The sequence below is a fragment of the Apteryx mantelli genome, chromosome 10 (genome assembly GCF_036417845.1).
Source record: "Apteryx mantelli isolate bAptMan1 chromosome 10, bAptMan1.hap1, whole genome shotgun sequence".
Taxonomy (NCBI): Eukaryota; Metazoa; Chordata; class Aves; order Apterygiformes; family Apterygidae; genus Apteryx; species Apteryx mantelli.
Window position 1 is genome coordinate 11,736,472 of NC_089987.1, and position 22,702 is coordinate 11,759,173.

At 42.7% G+C, this 22,702-nt stretch overlaps 1 protein-coding gene across 5 annotated transcripts in view; it reads right to left on the bottom strand.

The window, feature by feature from the left end:
- KCTD15 (potassium channel tetramerization domain containing 15) overlaps positions 1–22,500 on the bottom strand; it is a 44,147-nt gene extending 21,647 nt beyond the window's left edge. Inside the window, exons 1-3 of one of the 5 annotated variants that reach the window (XM_013941120.2) lie at positions 22,009–22,500; positions 20,659–20,744; positions 16,090–16,265 (exon numbers count right to left, since the gene is read on the bottom strand). In XM_013941120.2, coding sequence (XP_013796574.1) covers positions 16,090–16,265; positions 20,659–20,670 — 188 coding nt within the window. In that variant the 5' untranslated portion in view covers positions 20,671–20,744; positions 22,009–22,500. Of the gene's footprint in view, positions 1–16,089; positions 16,266–17,716; positions 17,745–20,523; positions 20,547–20,658; positions 20,745–21,587; positions 21,656–22,008 lie in introns of those variants that run through there. The other 4 variants (XM_013941121.2, XM_067302495.1, XM_013941122.2 and 1 more) reach the window with 4 other exon arrangements.
- Positions 22,501–22,702: the final 202 nt, after the last annotated feature.

Here is a 22,702-nt window from a genome sequence, read left to right on the forward strand (position 1 = left end):
CCTGAAGGAACTGCAGGATCTATTACCTAGATTTAATACTTCATATTTTGCTGTTCAGGCTAGAATATCTATTTTTGCAATAGATCAGAGCTGGTATATATAGTATCAACATGTATTTTTAAAAGTCAATAATCCAAAAAGAACATTATCATCCACCATGCAGAACCATTCTAACAAAGTTCTGGAAGGATTTTTAATACTATCGCTAAAAAGCAAAACTAGATACATAAGAGATTTTGTGGTTATAACAAAGACAAGGATGATTATGTTTACAGTTCTCTGTTACTATCAATTAAAGTCCACTGAAGCAACAAGTAACAAAATAAACTGTAATACAAAGTACCTATTATTTCTGAAATACTACACGTAATCCATGGTAAGGATATGAGATCCTATGGGTCTTTCTCTTCCCTCTGTTGCTAATAGCCCATGTCCATGCTTAAAACACTTTGGAGGGTCACTATTTGAGAGATTATTTAATGGAAATATATATATAGAGAGAGATTTTGATATATATATTTTTTAATTTATAGAGAGAATATTGCCTATACATAAATTAGCAGTTAAAACAGCAATTGGAAAGGCTAATTCCAGATACAGAAGCCAGTGTTTTTTCTTGTTTTAAAAAACTCTCTGGTAAGCAAGAGCCACGCTGGTCCGGCATCAGTGTGGCTAAGCCTCCCCTCCTGTCTTTGGGGAGGAGGAGGAGGAAGAGGAGGAGGGAGCAGTCAAACAGCAATGACTAGAGGACCAATGACTGAGGAAATTTAGGGTTTGATATAACTCTAGTGGTACAACCCTAAACCCTGCACGTCATTGCGAGATTGGCGTTAGGCCCATCAGCACTAGTTGCTCACCCCAAATCCGTCGGGAGTGTATCTGCTCCCTGGGGGCCCGGCTCTGCCACCGTCTCACGCAGGAGTAGGCAGTTCGTGAGTAAAGCACCACTTAGTCATGAGTAATGGTGGCAGAATCCAGCCCTAAATCAGGCTAATGATTTTATTTTGCCTTATTAAACTAGCGTTTGTATATTTTAGTGTGTTATTTTAACAGCTATAAAAAGACTTCACTAAACAAACAGTTTCTAGTATGTTAATTGCTGCATTACAAATTCTTTCATTCCGTTCAGTGTATAACCACATTTATAAGCTGGATAAGTAGAGACACATACAGACAGAACAGCCCTCACTCTATACACACATCATAACTCTGCCACATTTATTTAAGTCTTCAGTCATGAAATGCATTCGCTGTGCTTAACAAGAGAAAATACAACTTTCAAACCCAGGTAGGATTTGCATCTCTCTGTAAAAGCACCCTATGTGCTACTGACACGGTTCCTCTAATCTTGTTAATCTTTTGTAATAGGGAAAGTGAAAAACAGCCTTCCATTATGTTTTGATACTTAAATATACCATTTGCATTTATTCGGTCTAGCTAAATTAAGTACCTCACTGAAGCCCCCGACATGCATCATAGCGTTGGTCATACCTAGTCCAGGGAAATAAGGTACCTGTTTCACTGTGCTCGAAAGACTGTCTTATTTGCGTAAGGCAGATTCGGGGGGTTAAGCAGAGCGCAGCTCCGGTGCTCAGCCCGGGCTGCAGCCGCACAGGCTCCCTGCACGGCACCTCGCAGCTGCGACCGAGCAAAACCCGGCCTTACTGCCCTGGCAATCCTTGGCATAAAGCTCTGTGGGACTTGGGCAGGAGCTGACTGCACGCTAGGACTGACACCATCAGCTCCGTTATGAATTATGTCGGCGCCGTGGAGGCCTCCTCCCAGTAAAACCAATGCACCGACCAGTTAACGCACCCGTGAGCCAGCCGAGACCCGTGCCAGGAATCGCTCAGGCCATTCTCAGCTGCACTACTCATATCATCCAAATAGTATTTGACCTATGCTGACTAAGCCAGGCAAAATCCTTCTGCAGAGCTTCCCAGGTTGCTCTGGAGTAACGACCGCTGGCGTCCAGGCTTCAGATGTGCCTGGCACAGAGCTGCACGACAGCTCGATGCAGTAGTTCAATTACTGTAGTTCAAGATAGGCCAGTTCTGCTACCCTTATTCCTAATAAGCGGTAACTGTTCAGTGAGAGTGTGAAGGGCAGAGTCTGGCTGACTTGCTTATTTTTAACAAAAGTAACCAAATAATATTACAATAAGGTATGAACCCTCAAAACACAGAACTTGTTACAGGTAGGAGCTAAGTATTATTCTTTCAGTGAAATATGTCAAAGTCCAGGTAAGTGCACAGGAACTCATATAATGTAGGCATTATCAGCGTATCTGGGAATTCATCTCTTCATTTTAAATTGTGGACTTTTTCTTTAATGTAAACAAGCACCTGTTCGCTTGATTTCCAGTACTATCATTTTTTCCATTTTTTTCACTTCTTCTTGTGACTTTTAATTAATTCTAACTGAAGTTTTGTCTAAATAGTTGGTGAAGACTAAAAATAGTATACAAATGTATATTGTTGAAAGTATCATATTTTTATTATGTCATTGTTGCTGCTGCTCTGATTTGAGCCTGTGAGAGTTCTTGGCCTTTTATGTTTTGTCAATAGAGAATTTACACTAAATTTTGGCTATGAAAATCAGCATGGGAATAAAAATTCTTTAATTTAAAAGAAGTTCCCAAACTAGCATCGTAATATTCCCTAGTTTCCCAAAGGTCCCAATCCTGCAAGAAATGCATTTCAGCTCATACTCTGTGGGAGTTGCGGGCAGTCAACAGAATTATGCTGTTAATTTATGAGAAGATGAACAATTCAAATAATATATTCCTGCCTATACAAGCCTTTTCTTGCTATTCCTTTAAACATCCCTTCCCCCTAAATCATAGTACTCTGAGGGCCCTGATGAGAAAAGAGTTGCAGCAAGTATCCGTCCTTTTTCTTCTTGCTTACTTGCTGTAACTTTAAGCAGGAGCTAACTAAATACTTTAACTAAGATTTTCAGATCTGACTAGATTTGGACACTAGTTCCATTAACATAAGCCTTGTACTGGGCTTCTGGGAGGCTGAAAAACATGCAGATACTAGTTTTATTTTAATATAAATGGGCTAAATTCTTGCTCATTGAAGTCAATGGCAAAACTCTCACTGAGACTCAGTGAAGCCAGGAAAAATCCCGACTGTCCCTCATTTACCTTTCCGGGTGCAAGTCTGGCCCTCCACATCCTTTGCATGTGTGGGTGCTGCGAAATCAGCACGTTTCACTACAGGGCTGGAGAAAGCGGGCCGGATCCTTAAGGCCTGCACCACCTTTTGTAAAATGTAAATGATGCAGAGCTCACACATTAGCTTCAGTACCTACCGCTCACGCAAACAACTAGAATACTTCATCCTGCTCAAGCCATATCCCTTTGTTTTTGAGCCCAGACCTATTAAAGCTGACCAGTTTCTTTCCTAAGATTTTTTTATTTATTTCCAGGTCAGCAGAAAAAAGTTGTCAAGCCCAGGCTGCCAGGGACTCTTTACAGCGTCAGATTTGGTCTGCATTAAGCATAAACACAAGCTTACCCTCAGTGCCCAGGTCTGCTTCCACGGCATGGGGCAATCGCCACTGATGTAAACAGGGATGATACCTGCTTCTCTGGGTAGGGATAAATTGGCTTTCTGCCTAAAAGAAACTGTTCGCTCTGCTTGGGCAGTTGTTGGTATGCTGGATTTACTAAACAGGTAAAGCTCTTATGTTGCTGGGAATGATAATATGGGGGAAAAAAATGGCTTATCTTACACTCTTCCTTTATTTGCTTTTCCTGCAGCCCATCCTTTTACCCTCTGGTGAATAAGCTATACCAATTTTGCACAGCCCCAGAACGTACCATTGCTGCAGTTATACACTGTGCATCTCAGGTGTAACTCACCACTGCTCGCTTTGGCATGAAGATGTCTCCGAGCTGCAGGCAGACCAAAGGCTGCAGCTGGCTGTAATTGTTATAATTCTCTACAGACAAGTGATCTGGAAGTTGCACCTAGTTCTCTCTATCCATATTTCTTTCATCACAGTTAAAATGACAAATGAATGATGCTCCTATTTATTTTTACACTTGATTAAGTTGTACTGAACATATTTTTCCTAGCTGTTCACTTAAAGTAACTGAACATGTCAAAAATATTTTGTTAAAAAGTAATATTAAAGGGAAAACAACTAACAAAGTCCTTATTTCCACATCAAGTAGGAGTACTCGGGTAAAAATTTTTGCTGGGGAGCCTGAGCAGTCAGCAGATGAAAGACAAAACCAGAGTGATATTTCCAGGAGATCTTTTGCCACCACAGCAGGACATGAGCGGGCAAACTCTGTACGGGAACGGGGGGAAGCAACGTGATGACACGCCAGCGAGGAGCAGCCAGGCTCCATGGCCACATCCCAGGAAACGTGGGGCAGCCCTGGACTATGGGCTACATGGAGGGACCCGTCACCAAGGAAGGAGGTAACCGTACACCTGCAGCACACAGGAGGCTCAGACTAGAGACTTAAGCTAGGCAAAACTTTAAAATAGTAAGAAAACCATAAAATATTGGATTCTGATGAGGTACTACTGAAAGCTGAACCTGGCTTTTTTATGTGACTGGGAGAGATTCATTCTTAAATACAATAGTATGGGCACGGGTTTGATTCTGGTCCCAGTGAAGTCAAGGCCAAAACATCCTTTGACTTAATTGAAAGCAGAAGCAGGCCCCAGCTTTAACCCTCCAGTCTGCAAACAGAACATAACGGGATGTGAACAGAGGAGGAAATATATCAGGAGCTGGTTACAAATCAATGCTTTTTTTTTTTTTTCTGTAAGATTAGAAAGCCGCCGCTGAATTTTTTTCTTCATTCAACAGTAGTGAAAGTGCTACTGGCCCAAAGTGAGCCCTCATTCACTACCAGACAACCCCAGCACAAGCAGAACGCCTGGTTTCTCTCTACTGCAATCTGCTGATGCCCGTGAAGTTCCACTTCCCGAATCGGCCTGTGACATTACATGGAAGCTTTGCAACTGCGGAATTTAGGCGACTGCTTCCCAGAAGATATGGCAAGTTTCCCAACTGCCAAAGCTGCAGCCCTTGGTGTAAATCATACTCTTACATCTTGTTGGCGTAACACCGACAGAGCAGTATGACTGCAAAGATGTTAAAAGAGTCCCTGGTTTTCATTGTTCACTTTCTCAAGAGAGAGATTTGCTGCTGCAAACGCTTCTACTACGTCTAAATGGATTACCTGCAGCACTGGGCAGCATCTGCACTCCATTAGGACACAGACGTAACGGGAGCCTGCCCTTTGGACTGGGATTCCTTCATCGTTTCAGCTTTACAGTGCAAATTTCAGTTTCCAGTGCTTGCCAACTGATCCCTCTGAGTCTGACCAATAGTAACGTTGCACATGCTGCATAAGAGCTTCCCAGCAGCTGCGTGCAGGATTCCTTTCAGATATTGCTTTATGTGGTCCTCAGCAGACAAAAAAGCAGCAATTTTAGCCTTTGAATGCATACCATACTACAATAGAGTGAAATCAACACAGTACACATGAACACGGGAATACCCCTACCCAGCCTATTTGTCCTGGTGCCCTCTCTGGAAGGCAGGCAGGCAGGCAGGAAGGCATCACAGTGACCACAGCAGTAAGGAATGCAATAGTGCGTGCATGCTAAGCTAATAACCATCCTGCCCGAGAGAGTTTCAAATGAGAACGAATTAGGTAAAAAAAAAAAAAAAAAAAAAAGCTAAAAATGTTTACCTTTTTAAGCATCAAAAGATTAAAATACATATTAATCACAGTAGATGAGGTGAAGGAGTGGGCTATTTGTCTGAAAGAGCATGGAGATATGAGTTCCTAACTTTGGCATTTAATTAATCTCTGCAGCTTCTCCCATCTATAAAATGGGGTTAGAAGAACCACCTTCCTGGTGTAACTCTGTTTGTATCTGTGGGGTTATACCAGGGATGAGAGTGACCTGACTATACCTACCTGCTTTGGTCACCAGGTTATGCATTTAACGTCAGTGTAGCACAATGGAACAAGCTGATGTGCTGCAAGGACTAGGCATAGTCAAAAATTCATTACATGAATGTAATAGGGAACATGGCAAAATCGGTGTGGCTAACAGCAGCATGTGGCATAACCTGTATTAGCTACAGCCTAGTATGCTCTACAGCATGTTGTTAGTCTGTGCGTGAGATCTATCCCCTCTTAGGCTTTCACATGTGAATCTTGTGTTTTGAATGCCTACGTATCCCTTCTGTTTAAATATGCACTTTGTTCTTGAAGATTTTATTAATCTTTGCATTGATTAATTCCGATTTCAGTTATACAGTTATAAATTTAGAGTAATTCCTTCAAAACCAGTGGAGTCATCTATGTGGAAAGTCCATGTGACCAGGAGAGATATGTATACCTAGCTGTAAGGACAGCGTTCTTTGTCTTCAAATGCCTTTTGATCTTAAACCTTCAAGTATTTTGGGGAACAAGTACTGTGGATATCCAACAAAGGCATCTTACTACAATGTTCAAGTTCTGATAATTCCTTTCCACTCCTGGTATCAGTATGCATCCCTGCTATAACTCCACAGAGGTCAAAGGGTTACACTAGGGATTATTTTGGCCAGATCTATTAGGACGGTTTTCTAAAAGAATAGGGCTTATTTTGTGTCCAGTTAAGACTATGGTAAAACTCTCATTGACTTCACTGGAAGAGAGATTTGGCCCAAAGTACCAGTATCATCAAAACCACCTCCATTTATTTCAGTGAAAGTAGGCAAGGAATTAATATGGTACAATATATGTTTAAATCTCAGATTTCATAAATGATCACAAGCATGGAGGTCACAATATATACACAGAATGACACCTACGACAACCGCCAGTGGGATCATTAAAATAATTAAGGTAGGCCTAGAGACAAATTCATTTCATAACATGTTCCTTACAAAACAGATACCCCCTTGCTTCATAATCTAGGAAGCCTATTTTACAAATTTTCTAAGTAGTTCTTGAAATATTCCTCCTAAGCAGACCATGCCTACTGGCCATTCAGGATCTTTATAAATCAAAACTTGACTTACACAGGCAAACAGCAGTGAAGTGTATTCAAAGACCAAATATCAAGAGGTAACACTTCTGCTCCATGGGTGCAGCAGTTAGCTGTGACCTCAGGACACCATTTCCAGTGCAACGCTACCATAGCCTCATCTCTGCATAACTACTCTCCGTGAGATGTGCCAGATGCACAGCACACAAAGATGAAATCAATACAGGAGATTCCCCTTTGTTTGAAGCGTAAAGCTGCTATGACTGTGAAAGTGAGCACAGACGTGATACTTTATGCTGCGTTCATCAACATGATGAACATGATCAACATGCCTCTACTAGCAGCACATAAAAGGAGGAGACAGGTTGCTTCAATAGCATCCTATGGGAGAGGTTTCTCAAAATATGCTGCTAATGCTGATGCTTTACATTTTTCATGTTAGCACCCTGGAAATGACTGCTGAAAAATACTTAAACTGTGCTGCTGGCACCAAAGTGTCATGTCAGGTGAGAGGTAAGTGAGTGGTAAGCTTAAAGAAGCAATGAAGAAAATGACAAAGGACTTGACCAACTAACAGGAATTTAACCTGAGAAAATGCTATAAGTATAGTGCCCTAAACCAAAAAAATGTTGAATTTTGGCCTCCTTGTCTGCTGGGTTCTCTTTGTGAGCTCTACAAAACAGACTAGTTTTCAGCCCATTGTAAACAGGAAGGGTAGGAATTACTAATGTGCTAAATGTTATGATCAGGTTATCATTGCAAAAGAACAAAACAAAGAGCACAAAACAAGAAACAGCTGAGTTTTGCACCAGAGACACTGCTGAACATTCGTCTTCACAACTTCTCTCAGAGACAGTAAGCAACATCTCTACCTACCAGAGCTAGGCTGTGTGAATTACATGAATTTTCATAGAAAGAGGGTCTCCTGGCTGCTCTTCCCTTTCGACCAGCCAAGCTGAACAAGCTAATATCTAGAACAAGCTAATATCTCAAATTCTTTTTTTTTTGAGCAGCCTGTGCCAGGCTTAGCAATAGAGCCATAATTTTATTTCTGTAAGTCAGATGACTCTGATCTGCTATCTATTCCTCTCCATGATTAGCTTGGTCTGCTCCTCCCTAAATGCTGTAATACCCATTTATGCCTAGAACATCACACAACCCAGGCTGTAAATATATACAGAGAAATAATAATTTCAGAAAAAATGTTCATCAGAGACTAGCTATGCAACATTTTCATGTACGTTTCATCAAACATTCCAAGGAAGCATACAAATAATTCATTCACTGACAGGCCCCAATCTCAGCACCCAATTAAAATAAGATGTGTACTCCCGAAGGGTAAACTCGGCTTTCCTCTCAAGAGCCTGTGGGCAGTCCCCGGGCAGCAGCTGTGCTGGGCAAGGCAGCGTGTGCGACGTCCAGGAAGGAGTAAACACCTTCATCAGAGCAGACAGCTCAGCTCTGTTGTGACTCCCTATATGCCTGCTAGTATGAGCTCCTGGAGAGATGGACACGGACAGGTCTGAAGAACCTGTTACCATATAAATTCCCTTCCTCCCATCTCCTACTGCTGCTGGAGTGAAGGGTTAGGGTTATGGGGCCTATTCTACCTTTACCACTAAAGCTACCACTGCAGCTGGGGAATAACATCCTTGGGTGACAAAGGAACATTCCTCATCAGTGTGTTTCCATTGGCTCACCCTAGTTTCCTCAAGACAGACCCTGAATCCAGGAATTTTTCCCTTTAGTGAAAGGTAGCGACAGGGTGTCTTAAGTCATTATTCCCAGTTCTAACTGCATCCTTGTTACATCCTTGTTTTTTTCAGAGAGGCCAAATTGTGCGCCCATCAGTTGGGATAGGTGTGCTCCCACTGCTTGGACTGGTGGCTGTCCTTGGGCTGTAGCAGCTCCGGTAAGTCTGACCACAAGGGGGAATGGTTATTCCCATTCACCCACCACACCGCCATACATGCTGCCAGGGGAGCTGCACTGGATGCGTCCTAGCAGCAACATGATTTGCCCATGACAGCCGACACTTCACACCTTTCCTGCAGCATGTCACAGCACTGCGTGGACTTGTGTGACCACAGCCATGCAGCACACTTACTTACAAAACAGAAATACTTCGTTTTACAGATGGACAAAGAATGGTTTATTTTTAATTATTTGATTCAGCAGCTTGGGAATGAGAATCCTTTTGCTTGCTCCAGCTCTCTCATGTAACAGTCACAGGCTCATATGCACACTAGGGGAGGGGGAGGATGGGAAGGGGAAAGGCCCTTTTAGGCTTTTTTTCTTTAAGTGTTCTGCTGGTCAGAATTCCCTTGGAAACCAAACAGAGATGCCCAGTCAACAACCAAGTGAGAAAAACTCACCGGATTTGTCTCTAAATTGCATTTGAATATAATGAAACAGAAAATGATTTTCATATCTATGAAAATTCATATGTTAATTCAGAAAAGACTCTGCATGTGACCAAAACCTCTGGTTTTCTGCTCCTTTACTTGTTCTCATCTGCAGCACACACCTGATGGCCTTGAAGAGCAGCAGAGCCAAGGTGACACCCCAGCAGGCTCACCCATCTCTGCTGAATTGCCCTCCTGCTACGTGATGGAAGCTACGTGTGTGCAGTGCTGATGCATGGTGCTCACAGTCTGCATCTCTGAGCATTTGTAACATGCAGGAAAAACACTCGCTCCTACCTCTTCAGGTGTTTTGCTTTAAAGTCTGTACATTTTAAGTTTACAGTATCTATTAAAATTAATGAGCTTTGTGCTGCAGCTCACATGCAGTCACGTTTTGGAGAGCTTTGCCTGAATACGGGCTGCTGGCTCAGACTCAGAAACTGCCTTTTGGATAATACACAACCGTTTGCAGCCCTGCAGAGCCTGAGCCCTGTCTCCCCCCGCTGCAACAGAGCATTAAACAACTGGCGCCAGTGGGAAGAGTGGTAGCTTATGGAGAGTGAAACGTGCAGGGTAGGCAGGCTTGCCCAAGTCCTTTAGTGTGTTTAAAATAGTGTCATTTAGCAGGTCTGCCCAGGACAGGGAGTTACGAAGAGGGACAAGATACTGCGCACATGCCAGGTGGGTGAGCTGTGCACCAAGCAAAGTGGAGCAGAGGGGGATTGAAAAAGCTGGGAAAAACCTACATTAGTGTCTGCAGTAACGACGCTGCAGGGGCTCAGGGCTGCTGCGGCGAAGGGCTGCAAGGAGGCTGCGCCTGCCAAGGAGAGCTGGCCACAGTTTAGCTCCAGACTAGAAATGTGCCCTCAAATGTGCGGTGTTTTAGGAGACACGAGCTATCTCAGGCTATGAACAAATTCCTGCTCCATTTAACCTCTTGTCCAAAGTGCAGGCCTTGTTTAAGGACTGATGTACACCCTAACTGCTGGTATACAGTAAGCAACAACATTTGTTAATTGGACATTGTTTTCTCTGAGTAACATCACGAATGCACAGGTTTGATGGGAAATCAGCAGAAAGTCATGGTAACAGTGACACTGGCTTGATTCTACATGAGCAGGAAATGTGAGATGTTCTCAAGGGTGAGAAGTCTGTAAAATTATATACCTTAAACATATCTGAATTAAGAATTTCCCTGCTCCTGCCCAAGAAATACAGAGCAGAATCCAGTATATCCTTAGAGCAAAGGATGACCTGGAAAAGCTGTTTTCATGTATCTCAGTAATATATGCTTGAGTTTATACCTGAGCTTTATCTGGCTCTATGCTGTCAGCAGGCATATGCTGTTGGGGCTCTGTGTATCTCAGTGATAACAGAGGGCCCCAAAACGCAGAGAAGAGCACTCCACTGCAGCTCAGTCCAGCCTGGCCTGGCCAGTCTGCAGAAAAGCGGGTTAGCAGAGAAGCAGAAGCGTTAATGCTGCGTGCTGCCAACCAGAGAGGTCAAGGTGTTGGGGGAAAATGTAGGAGAATTAAAAAATGGGGATATCTACAGAGTAGCTACAATCAGAAGGATTGGTAGAAGAGCTACTTAAGAGTGGGTTTATACAAGAAAGACAGTTTGCACATGAGGGACAGATTCAGGGGAGAAGACACATGCTTTAGGAGACTCCTTCATAAATGCAAAAAAATGTTCATGGCTTCAGAGGAAACTGGGGCAGGGATATGCCTGGAAAACTTTATTATATCTTGTAACAGCTAAAGTCAAGTCATTAGTTTTTGAAATAGTTAAAAAGCCTGTGTTGGTTTTCTTTACAGCACAAGAGTCTCCAGAGAAGTGAATGATACAGCCAAGGTGTCCTGAGAGCTGAGACTGGGACATCCGTCATGTTGGCACTGGCCCTGGATGCCTCAGGCAGCAGGGCTAAAAAGTTCAATTTTCATAAAGAGGTAAGAAAACTGCCAGAAATACTAGAGGAAGGTGGGTGCTGTATGTTACTGAGGTAGAAGAAAGGCTGAGAGCAGCCAGGGCCAGTCTGACAGGTCCCCAACACCGTGTGCTACCAGCTGGTAGTGGGGAAGCTCCACAAGGGCCGTGTGACCACACCAGTCCCGCTTAGAAACGTCCACTTTCATTTAAAATATTCCCCTTCATTTTTGTCACATTACTAATGGTACTGAAAGCATGACGTTTTAGAAATATATTATTTCAAACAAAAGCACATACTTATCTTTAATAGAGGGTTATACAACAAACACTAATTAGCCAAGAATGTAAGGTAAAAATATTTACCTTTCATAGCAGAGCAAGTCTTAAAGTGCTCACAGCTGTTCTCTGAGATAAATACTATATAGGGCTGTAAAAAGGACTGACTTCTGATGAGAAATTTTATTCAGCTTTCAAACTGAAATTCAAAATTGTATCAAAGCTTTCAGTGAAATTTTGAAGATTAGCTTTGCTGTGGTAAATAGGGATTTGAAACTTTTAATTCTTTTCCACTTAAAGTCAATGAGGTTTATTACTCAATTCAGTGGGAATAAGACTGGATGATCTGGCAATGTCTTTGGACATTCCTGACTGCACATTAAGAGCTTGGACTTCTAGCGTTTTTTTTAAGAACTGTCTCACGCCATTGGAGAAATACAATTTGCAGCTCACTTCATAGATGTGCTAGAGCCTTTGCAGCCTTTACAGTCTGTCATGTGAATCCATATTCAAGTGTCAACGTGTGAAAGGGCTGCTGTAGAGGTAGCATGGGTGAAAACATGAATGAAATTTCTACAGGAGCTGCTCTCAGAGATGAATAATTTCTCTATTTAGCTGTTTACTTTAGAAAAAAGATGTTGATGGTAAGAGTGCACAAGACTGAAATCAACAGATTTCTTTTTCTTTTGCACACCTGTAATTCATAACTACCAGAGTTGATAGTTTTAGTGGGAGAATTTACTTGAAATGAACTGTTGAAACTGAGCCTCAGATCCAGATAAGGCAGTGTCATCCTCCCCTGCACCTCCAAAGCTTGTTAACTTCAATGGCAATCTAGGGTATACAAATGCAAGTAGCTGTAGCAAGAAGGATTAAAAATCTCACTTCTGAGATCATTTGCGTGACTACTGTTGTCAATCACAGGGTTTTATGTGTTTCTCATTTTCCTTGCCTTTCACGCTCTGAAAGGCCAACTTACTTGTTTATACGATGTGTCATTCAAAAAGCCAATTTGAAAGGTGCGTAAGAGTAATGAGTAAGGTGAACATGACTGGTTTAGAAAGCATCTCTTACAGTGGCTGTTTAACTCTCTTCGCCTTTGTCACAGCAGTTGTGCGCTGTTTGAGTTTTCTCTTCTTTAGATGAGAGACCTGATGTAGCCCATAAAAATTTACTGGAAAGAGGGCGTCTACCACGTTTAATGCCTAATCTGGCACCCTTTACTTATGCAAATTCAATCAATGGACAAATTCTCTTCTCACAGCAGTTGCACTAATACAAACAACATCAAAGACGTCCTCAAAGTTGCTCAGAAACAACTCCGGCATCACTGAAATGCAAAATTTGCCCTCTGACTTCACATCCCCACCTGCTCACTCACGTGAGTAAGACGCACAGAATCAGGCCCTGCGTTTGCATGAATTAGAGGCAACCACATAACTTGCAAACAGTCAAGCACAGCAAGCCGAGTGGGCTGAGCACAGTCGATCCTAACAAATTACAATAAGAAATGTATCACACTGCCTGCTGTCAGGTGTAATTTATATCATACCAGAGGGGTGACTGGAAAGCAGGTAGAGGCAGGAACTGGCCATACCTATACTTGCTCCTGCTGGGCCTGATCTTGCAAGCTGCTGGGAACTCTTCCCTCCCATTGAAGTCAACGTGAACTGAGTTCTTTCAGGACCTAACAGAATAGGGCCTCCTTTAAGTACTTCTGAAGGATAAACATGATTTAATGTTTTTTCTAATTCCCGTTAGCATGTGATGTCTGTGTGCATGCATACCCTGATTATATTTATACACATGCACACAATCTGAACCTGTCCTTAAGCATACTTGTACAGTATAAATTACAAGCTAAAAGTATATTTAGGATTTTGGAGCACACAGAAAGAAATAAGAGATTGTAACACAAATAAACAGGAAGATTATTCCCACAGATTTCATTTTTAATGAGTGCAAACTGTAGTTTCTGTGGCTGGATCTCTGATTTAGTAAAGCATTTCAGCACACGCTTACATGTTTTGCTGAAACAGAATCTACGAATTTGTTCAATTGCTTAGATTTGAAGCATTTAAGCTCATGTTCAAACCAAGAGTTTAATGCCCTGTCCAAATAATCCAGAAAGTGCTACATGTGGATGAGGACGGCCATGCCCCTATCTGTGGCCCTGTGCGTCATCTCTGAGCATAAGCTAGTAGTGCTCTGGCATTATCACTAGATGTCTCGCCCAGAAGACCTATCTCCCTTCCTCCAGCATCTGTGAGAGACCCGCGATTGCTCCCGCACCCAGACCGTGGTGAAGACACTCTGTGTCCCTATGGGAGATGCACCACAGAGCAGAGAAACATCAGCACGAGCTCAACTCGTCCCACTGAAATAACTGTGAGTTTAACTTTTGACTTAACTGGGAATGAGCGTGGGCCATACTCAATGGTGGGTAACCAATTAAGTCCACTATACAACACTGTGCAAAGCCAAATTAAAAAATAAAAAAAGATTTGACTCTAAATTTAAAGTTCTACACTCTATCCAACTTCATAATGTATGCAGCAAAATGTCCTACTTAAGGTATTGGTGGGGGGTGAAGTGAGCAGCTGAAGAAGCATTCAAGCCTTACGAGATAACGCAGCAATACAAATGTAAGACAGTACACGGCAAAACATCATGCGGTACATGAGCTCCGGTCAGTCACAGTTTTCTACTTTTAATTTAAATAAAAGTACAAAACCAGAAGAAATACATTTCCATTATTTTAGCGAACAGAAAAAAGAGGATGGTTTTAAACCCGTACCCTATTCTTCCTAAATGAAAGCTGTGAATTTATGTATATTTTCCCAAGGCTTACATAATGGAAGTTTTTATTAAATAACTAAGATATGGGGCATATTTTAAAAACAGTGTCAGCAGTGATTTTTTTAAATGTGGAAACAGATGTGCTGCTCCATTACAACTGCTGCATCTTCTCTTTATTTTTTGTACTATGAAATATTCGTCTGTTTTTCTGTGTTATAAATCTCTCCCCACTGAATATATTTCTTCCCTATGATTAAATAAGTACTACACAGACATCACTAAATAAGAACTGTCCAGAAAAATCATGTTGTTTTGGCCCAACTTTAAAACACAGGCGTTTTAATAACTGTTTCTTTTCCATAGACCATGTCAACAGCTACCTCTCCTTGGCATGAAATCACAGCCATATGCTTCGTGACATCAGAGGCATTTCAAGGTGTCTCCATAAATGCCATTTATTGCTTGGGAAACTGCCAAATCTGTGCAAAAGTCCCTACTTCTTTTAAAGGAAAAGCTCTCAAATAAAAACTTTTTTTGCACAGATCGTCTATACCAAAAAATCTATCTCCTTGTCGCAACACTGGCCAGGCAGGTAGCAGAACCTCTGACAACTAACCCTGCTGGCCTGGCTCCTGGTTTGCTTTTGAGCCCAAAGTGCCTCCTTCAGCCAGTCTGACAGACACTTTGATACCGCACATCTCACACCTTCTGCTGGTTACATATGAGGCAATTAACCGTTCTGACAAATAAACAGCCTAAATGCCAAAAAGCCAAGTTATTTTAGTGTTTTACTGTAAATGTAAAACTGTTGGGTATATCTAACAGAATGCTCCAATGAATACGCTTTAACCCTTAAATCAGTGATACCTTTCACACTCCCACCAGAGGCCTGACACTGCTGAGGATGCCCACCTCACCTGGCGTCCAGCACCCTACGGATCCAGGAGCCGGGCGGATAATGAAGAGACTCTGTTACTTATACAGATATACTCTCATGCCACAGGTATTCATAATTAGACCTATCTGGAGTCTCCTCTGTGATAATACTGGCCAGAACAGAATAAACCTTGCCAAACATGTCATTAACATGTTCAGTACAAATCAGCTACCTTTAATCTTGCAAAGATTAAATCTAATACACAGTTGCAAACAAATATATGAAGTATGCTGGCCACTTTACCCAAAGTAAATGACTATAGTGTCACTGAGGCTGACACCAGCTGAGAATAGAGCTACAACTGATTTTAGGATTTCTCCTGGCTGACAGAAGGATCCCCTAGTCCCAGTGCAACAAAGTTGTTCTGTTTTCTTAAAAGAAAAAGAAAACAATTTTTTTTTAATCTGAAAGAAAGAAGTTGCTTGGTATAGTTGTAAATAATCTAGGACAGTCACACCAACAGGTGCTTCAAACATAATGATATAGTGCAGAAGATGTTGAGAAAGAAAATGAATAGATTCTCTAAATAATATATAAATTTTACAGGCCTTTTTCTTCTATAGAACCCTAGTGAAGTTAATGTATAAATCGGAAACTGAATTATTCATAAGCGGTGAATATATAATAAATTGTATTTCACGTTGAAATATTCCTCACAGGTACACGCATATTTCCATGCAGTGAAAAGAGAGAGGCAGAGGGCCTGCAAATGCCGAGCTCTTACCTGGAATCTGGATACTTTGTCAAGGTGGCCAGGCTGCTGGTGTACATGTGTCCTCCTACGTCGATGTGCACGGGGGCATTCGACTTGGTGAGCTGGGCTGGGAGAGGAATTCCTTGCGCAGCCAGAGGAGAAACTGGGGATCGTGTTAGAGACAGACGGGACATGCTTCTTCCCTCCTGGAAATGGAAGGCAAAAAAGAACAGTTTCTCTTAAATGTAGCAGTGTGCGTTACCTTTATTTCTAGTGTGATCACAGATCTAATCAGATCATTTTTGCATCTGCCTGATCACATATTCAGCTAACAAATTATTGCCACCACTGTAATTAAGTGTATTTGCATCATTTTCTTCAAAGTACCAGAGGGGAAGAGAAAGATGCTTATTAGCAATAAGAAATCAAGAAAAAAATTTTTCAAGGTGTCAGCCTCAAGGGGCATAAAACAAACTGCAAAATTCTAATTAAAGGTCGCGGGCTTATGTGTTAGATGTGAAATATCCCCTGACAAACGAATAACCAATTTGTGAATTGGGATTCAGGGGTTTTTGCAAGTTTGTCTCAGTAACGAGACACCTCTAAATTAGTGACTTCCTCAGTACCTAAGGCATTTAGTTTATACATGTAGTAAAATTCACATCAAACTAAGATCAATTTTATGTTTTTTAGTAATCGTGAAATAAATGGATAATTTTTGGTTAAGCCTTAATATTAGATATAAAGAACTAAATAAGCTTTTAAACTGAAGGCAATTGATACCTGCAAGCAGTGAAAACAGAAAGACATGTAAACTGACCCATGTTTTCATGACAAGAAGCGTTAGAAACTACTACACAATCTGGCATGTGAAATTACAAATAAACATTTCTAACAATCCACTTAATATTTACTGCACTAAAAATATTTAAAAATTAGTGAAATTATTGAATTGAGTCCAAAGATCTTCAGCTGACATAAAAAGCAAAAAAATACTTGACTATCTTAAAAATAAAAAGGATTACCAAAGCAAAAAAAACCACAACAACCATCAATTCTCTTCAGTAAGAAAAGCACAGCTTATTCTGCATTAAGTGTTCTGTCTCGTGAAGCTAATTTAAGTTAAATCAGTATAGACAGCATATATGTCAAATGGAAAAATACTCAATCTTTTATAAAAGTTGAAGAAAATGTCCATCCTTTCTCCCCCTTATGGGTAAAGCAACATATGCAAAACATTATAGTTGAAGACATTTCTGAATATAATCTAATTTTCTTGGTATTTTGTTTTGCAAGCATGCTACCAAACATCCAGACTCTTCCTTACATCTGACAAGCACTTTACATACAATATTACAAAGTGAATTTCCATTTCTCCCACATTACTTGGAGCACGTTTCTTTCGAATGCTAAAGCTGGTCTCTGCTTTCTTTTAGCAAGAAGTCTTTTGCACAAAATCCCTGGCTACACCGCTCACTGAACACACAATTAGCAACATTCTCTGTAGAAAAAATTCTAGCTGAACTATAAAGAAAGGGATTGAAAAATCTTAATACATCTGGACAGCTTCATAAGTCATCACAACATCCTCCTGTGCTGCATTCCAGCTAGTTCGGCTCATGCGAATTCTGTGCTCTCCAGCCCAGAGATACATCACCCCATTATGAATCCACATCGTCCGCTCCTCGACCGCGCAGCGGGCGCCCGCACCCAGCACGAAGCAAGCACCAGCTCTGTCCTAGGACTCCTGCGGCAGGCGCTCTGAAACTGGCATTAACGTTTTCGCTGCAGCACCACCTTCAAGGAAAGTGATTGAGTCCTTTCATGACTAAGATGCTGCTTTCTTGTTTCCCACAAGAGCCTGTTGTGGGCCAGCTTTAGTAAATATGCCCTATGCCATAAATAAAAGAACTAACTTTCAGAAACAACTTAGCGTGTAAGTACCTACAGTATCTGAGCAGTGTGTTTACTAAGCTGAGGGTGCCTTGTCTGTCGACCAACACAGACAAGGATTCTTTTATCTTACCAAAGAGCAGTGTAAACTCACGCTCACTCTCTCTTCCTTCCCTTAAATGAAAGGGTCAGAAGACACGGGATGAATGTCAGCCCTGTCTTTGTTCAGACCCCAACTATTATTACTAATGATAAAGGTACAGACCTTGCGCAGCACAGAGCTGCCTTAGAAATACGCCTCGTGGAGTTTCACAGAACAAGTGCCTCATTAGGACTCCTCTGCACCCCTTGTTACCATTCCTAAATGAAATCAAAGGACTTGCAGCCCTCTGTAAACAAGTCTTACATTTAACCGTTTGTCTTGAAATACAGACTTCAATTTTAAAATATGCACAGATAGCTAAAGATCAAGTGATCTTCAATCTATTTGTGCATATTTAAACACAGCTGCTATCGTAGGATTTTGTTTAATGGTAGTATACCAGCAAATTTCTTGATCTGTAAAGTGTCTGAGATCCTCAGTGAGGCCCTACTCACGCACTAGATATTTAATTTATACTATTCACTGGAGGGACCTTTTGAACAATCCTCCGCTTTTGGCTTCTCTCAGCTAGAGCATGTGTTGAAAAAAACATTTAATTATAGAAAATCACTGGAAAGCTAAAATAGTTCTCAAACTTTTATGGCTTTTCATACTCATTGAGGACGCTACTGGCTTTTTGGGGGGTGGGGAGAAGGGGAATTAAAACACGCTTTTTCCTTGCTTGGAGAGGATTCGTATTAAAAAAATGAATCCAATGTGTTTATTAAAGTTGTGGAATTCAATCATTTTTGTATGACTAAATTATCGAAGGGCATAATTGTTAAATACTACATACAGGTCATTGAAAACAATTCTATTCCCCCCCCCAAAAAATTCCATATTTCTTAAGGTACCTTAACCCTATTTCTAATGACTCTCTCCTCTTTTTAATGTAAAACATTGATAAAATTCATCACATTGATTAATGTACTTATTTTATGCACAAAGCAAAATCCTAAATGTATTTATCCAGTGAAAGTCTTTATGCACGTATTTTCTAATACTGATGTGAAAATTAAAACCTTAAGGGTAAATATTGCAGAAACACTACCAAACTTCATTTATTAAACCATGTAAAATAACGCTGGCTCTTTAGTTGCCTACAACAGGATATAGCATCCCAACTAGTGGCACAAGCAATAACCCTGCTCTAATAAGTAACACAGGAACCTGCTAAAGGCAAAATCAATAGAGCCTGATTCCCAAATTATCTGAATATTTAGTTTTTCAAACATTACACGCCAAGATCTTCCAGAGCCAGCTTATCTTTTTCTGCCTTTCTAAGCTAACTGCATAAGTACTGCTTGTAAAAACTATTTGCCCATGCAAAGTGAAATAATCACAATGCCATGCTCATTTACACACAAAATGATTTTGTGTCCCATTGTGCTCACAGTTGTTCAGCTCTCTAGGGGTGATTAAACTAGCTATGCTGCTACAGCTTGAGATGATTTCACTGAATCGTTTCTCCATGAAGTTGCTTCTTTGCTAAGCTGTTATTTTAACCATAAAAGGTAAACAGAAGGCAGTTGTAAGAGCTCCATTCAGCTCCGTGCCCAGGGCTATAACCCTAGGGCAGAGAATGCTGAAAGACTGCAGAATTTTCCAGGGTGTTGCCTTTCTTGCTCTAAAGCCTTCAGGAATACTGTTCATTTAATACACACTCTAGATGATACATTTCAGATCCTACTAAAAGAAAGACTTCAAAAGTGTAAGAACTTTTGGGCGGATGAAGCTTTCCCACCTCTGCACATAGCTCGGGGCCATGGTAACCAATACTGCTGTTGATGTTGGGAAAATACAGTAGAAATAAACTGCACAGAGCAGAGCAGACAGATAGGGACAAGGGAGGTGAAAGGTTGCAGGGAAGAAACAAGCAGCAGTCTGGAAGGGTAACGAGAAAAAAGGGAAAAGAAAGAAAAAGGAGGCAGCTCTGAAGGAGGGACAAAGTTAAATCAAGGAACAGACACTTAAAAGACTACAGATGGGAGGCAAGACTAATTAAGGATGTAAAAGCGCTTTGTTTCTAAAGTTTATTGTTGCCAGGATAAAAATTAATTGAAACTAATGCTGTTATTCACTCGTGCAGTTTAATTCCTTCATGCACATTTAAGACATGAAATGAAATCTGCAGGTTTAAGGACCTGCCATGAAACAGCTCTCCCTCCCCAGAAGATGTGGGAAGGGGGCATCCCGGGCCCACATGCAGCCAGCTAGCGGTGGCTACCAAAGGCACAAAGTCCAGTCTGCAGCAGGACCACTGGCTCGTCTGTAATGAGATCAGCACCAACATCTGTTCCCTGACTGGTTCCTTTATTGGATTCTCATTGAAGCTTTTTTTTTTTTCTCCCCAGAGCCCTTTATTTCTTTAACAGCAGCTTTATTATACCACTAAGAGTAAAATCACCCACTGCAGCCCCTCGACCTACCCATCTCCAGCACTTCTGGGGAATAGCCAGGCACAGAACTTCACGCGGCGCTGCCGCCACTCCATGGCAATGCCTGCGCGTCCAGCGCCTGCACCCAGCTCAGCCAGAGGGTCACAACTCCACACTCGCAATTACCTTTGTCTCCATACACCCGTACAGTGCACACTCTGAATCTGCCTCCTAAGCCACTTGCAGACAATAGTTTATGCCGTGAACCCAGCCTAAAGACAAAGAAGGGATCGGGTTATTTGAAACCTCTGACCAGATGGCTCCAAAATTCAAAGTCCATAAACATTTGCACACACACCTACACGCTGGCTCACAAAATACCGGACCGAGTGACAGAGCAGATCGTGCCCAAAACTTTTACAGGGGAGGGGGGGGAGCTCACTGTGGAGCTGCCGTTACCAAAAAGAAAAAAAAAAAAAAGGGAAAGAAAAAAAGAAAAAAAAAGAGAAAGGCTTTCTCCTTCCCCCCAGCCCGCCTGTCTTTGGCAGTCTCCAGTCTATTTAGTGCAAGTTTCACGTCACCCAAATGCCTTTCCCTGCTGATGGCCAGAGAAATCACCAGTAAGCAACGCACCGCGGTCACTGAACTTCTGCCTTTTTCTTTTAAATATACTGTATGCCCAAAGGTAAAATTCAACCAAAAAAAAAAAAAGGCACAACATGGCGTCCTTTACTTATTCTCACATAACAAGAAAGGAGATGTCTTAGATGAATGCAAAAAAAAAAAAAAAGCCGACTCTCCGATCCTGTACACGCTGCGCGCAGCCAATGGTGGTGCGCATTAGCCAGGCTAATGTATTAATTTTGCAGAAGTGTGCCACATCGCATGCAGCAGCAGGAATGCAAACTATAGCCTAGAGTGGTCTGAAGTCTCCCCCAAGCCGAGCCCCGCACTCTCACTGGCGCCAGAGTTTCATTCGCCGCCCGCCCGCGCTGCCCTGCGCGCTCGCCCCATTGTCGCCCGCCTTCCCTTTGTGCCGCGCCGGCCCCGCGCACCCCCGCGGCCGCGCACCCCCGCGGCGCGCAGCCACCCCGCCCGCCCGGCCCCGCGCGTACCATGCGAGCGCGCGGAGCGAGCCGCGCTGCCTCCGCCGCGCCGGCGCTGCGCCGTCCTCAGAGCCGCGGCCGCGGCGGCAGCGGGAGCGGGAGCGCGGGCACCCCGGGCCGCGGGGCTCCGCCGGCGCTGCCCATGCTGGCGCGGAGCAAAACAAAACATACACACGCGCACGCACAGCGCGCACACACACACCGCACACACCACGCGCGCGCGCGGCGCCTGCAAACGGCTCCTGTAGCTTTAAAAAAACACCCCTCTGCCGCCGCTGCCTCTCCGGAGCCAAGAGCCGAGTGAGTTTCCAGAAGAGGCACTTTCCAAAAAAAAAAAAAAAAAAGAAGAAGGAAAAGAAAAGGCGCGCCCGTGCGATGCAGCGCCGTGCCGCGCCGGCAGTGCGCGCCGGCAGCGCGGCCGCTTGCTTACCTTGCGCGCAGAAGAGAGCTGCGAGCCCCCCTTTGCTCTGGGCTCGGTTGGGTTTGTGTGGTGATGGGCTCGCTTTTGGCTTTTATTACTATCTTTGCTCCTCAGATCCTGCTGTGATTATTATTATTTTTAAAGCTTCTCTCTCGCTCGCTCTCCCCTCTCTCGCTCCCTCGGTTTTTTTGCTGCTTCTTTCTATTTATTTTGTGTGTGTGTGGATGTGTGTGCGTGAGGGGGAAAAAAAAGCCTTTAAATGAAACTGCCGAGGCTGTTATGAGAAGAAAGGCAATAATCCCGTCTCTAAATAACAGAGGGAAGGGAGAAGAGGAGGAAAAAAAGCGAATTCTTGCTCAGGGCTTTGCAAACGCCTGCAGGGCAGAGGATTAGGCTACAATTAGCTCAGCCCTTTGCTCTCGCCCGAGCTAATTTTGCGATGAAAATTGGATATTTTCCCTCCTTTTGGTGAAGATTTCCAGATTTATTCCCCCCACCACCAAAAAAAAAAAAAAAAAGAAGAAATACAACCCTTGAAAATGAAATAAGGCTGGGAAGGCGGCCGGCGCCCCAGCCCGCGCCCCCGGCGCCGCCGCCCGCAGAGCCCCTCCGCGCGGCGCGGGCGGGGCCGCAGCCCCGCGCAGCACCGCGCAGCCCGGCCCGGCCCGGCCGGGGATAACGGTTCGGTGTTGGGGAGGATCAG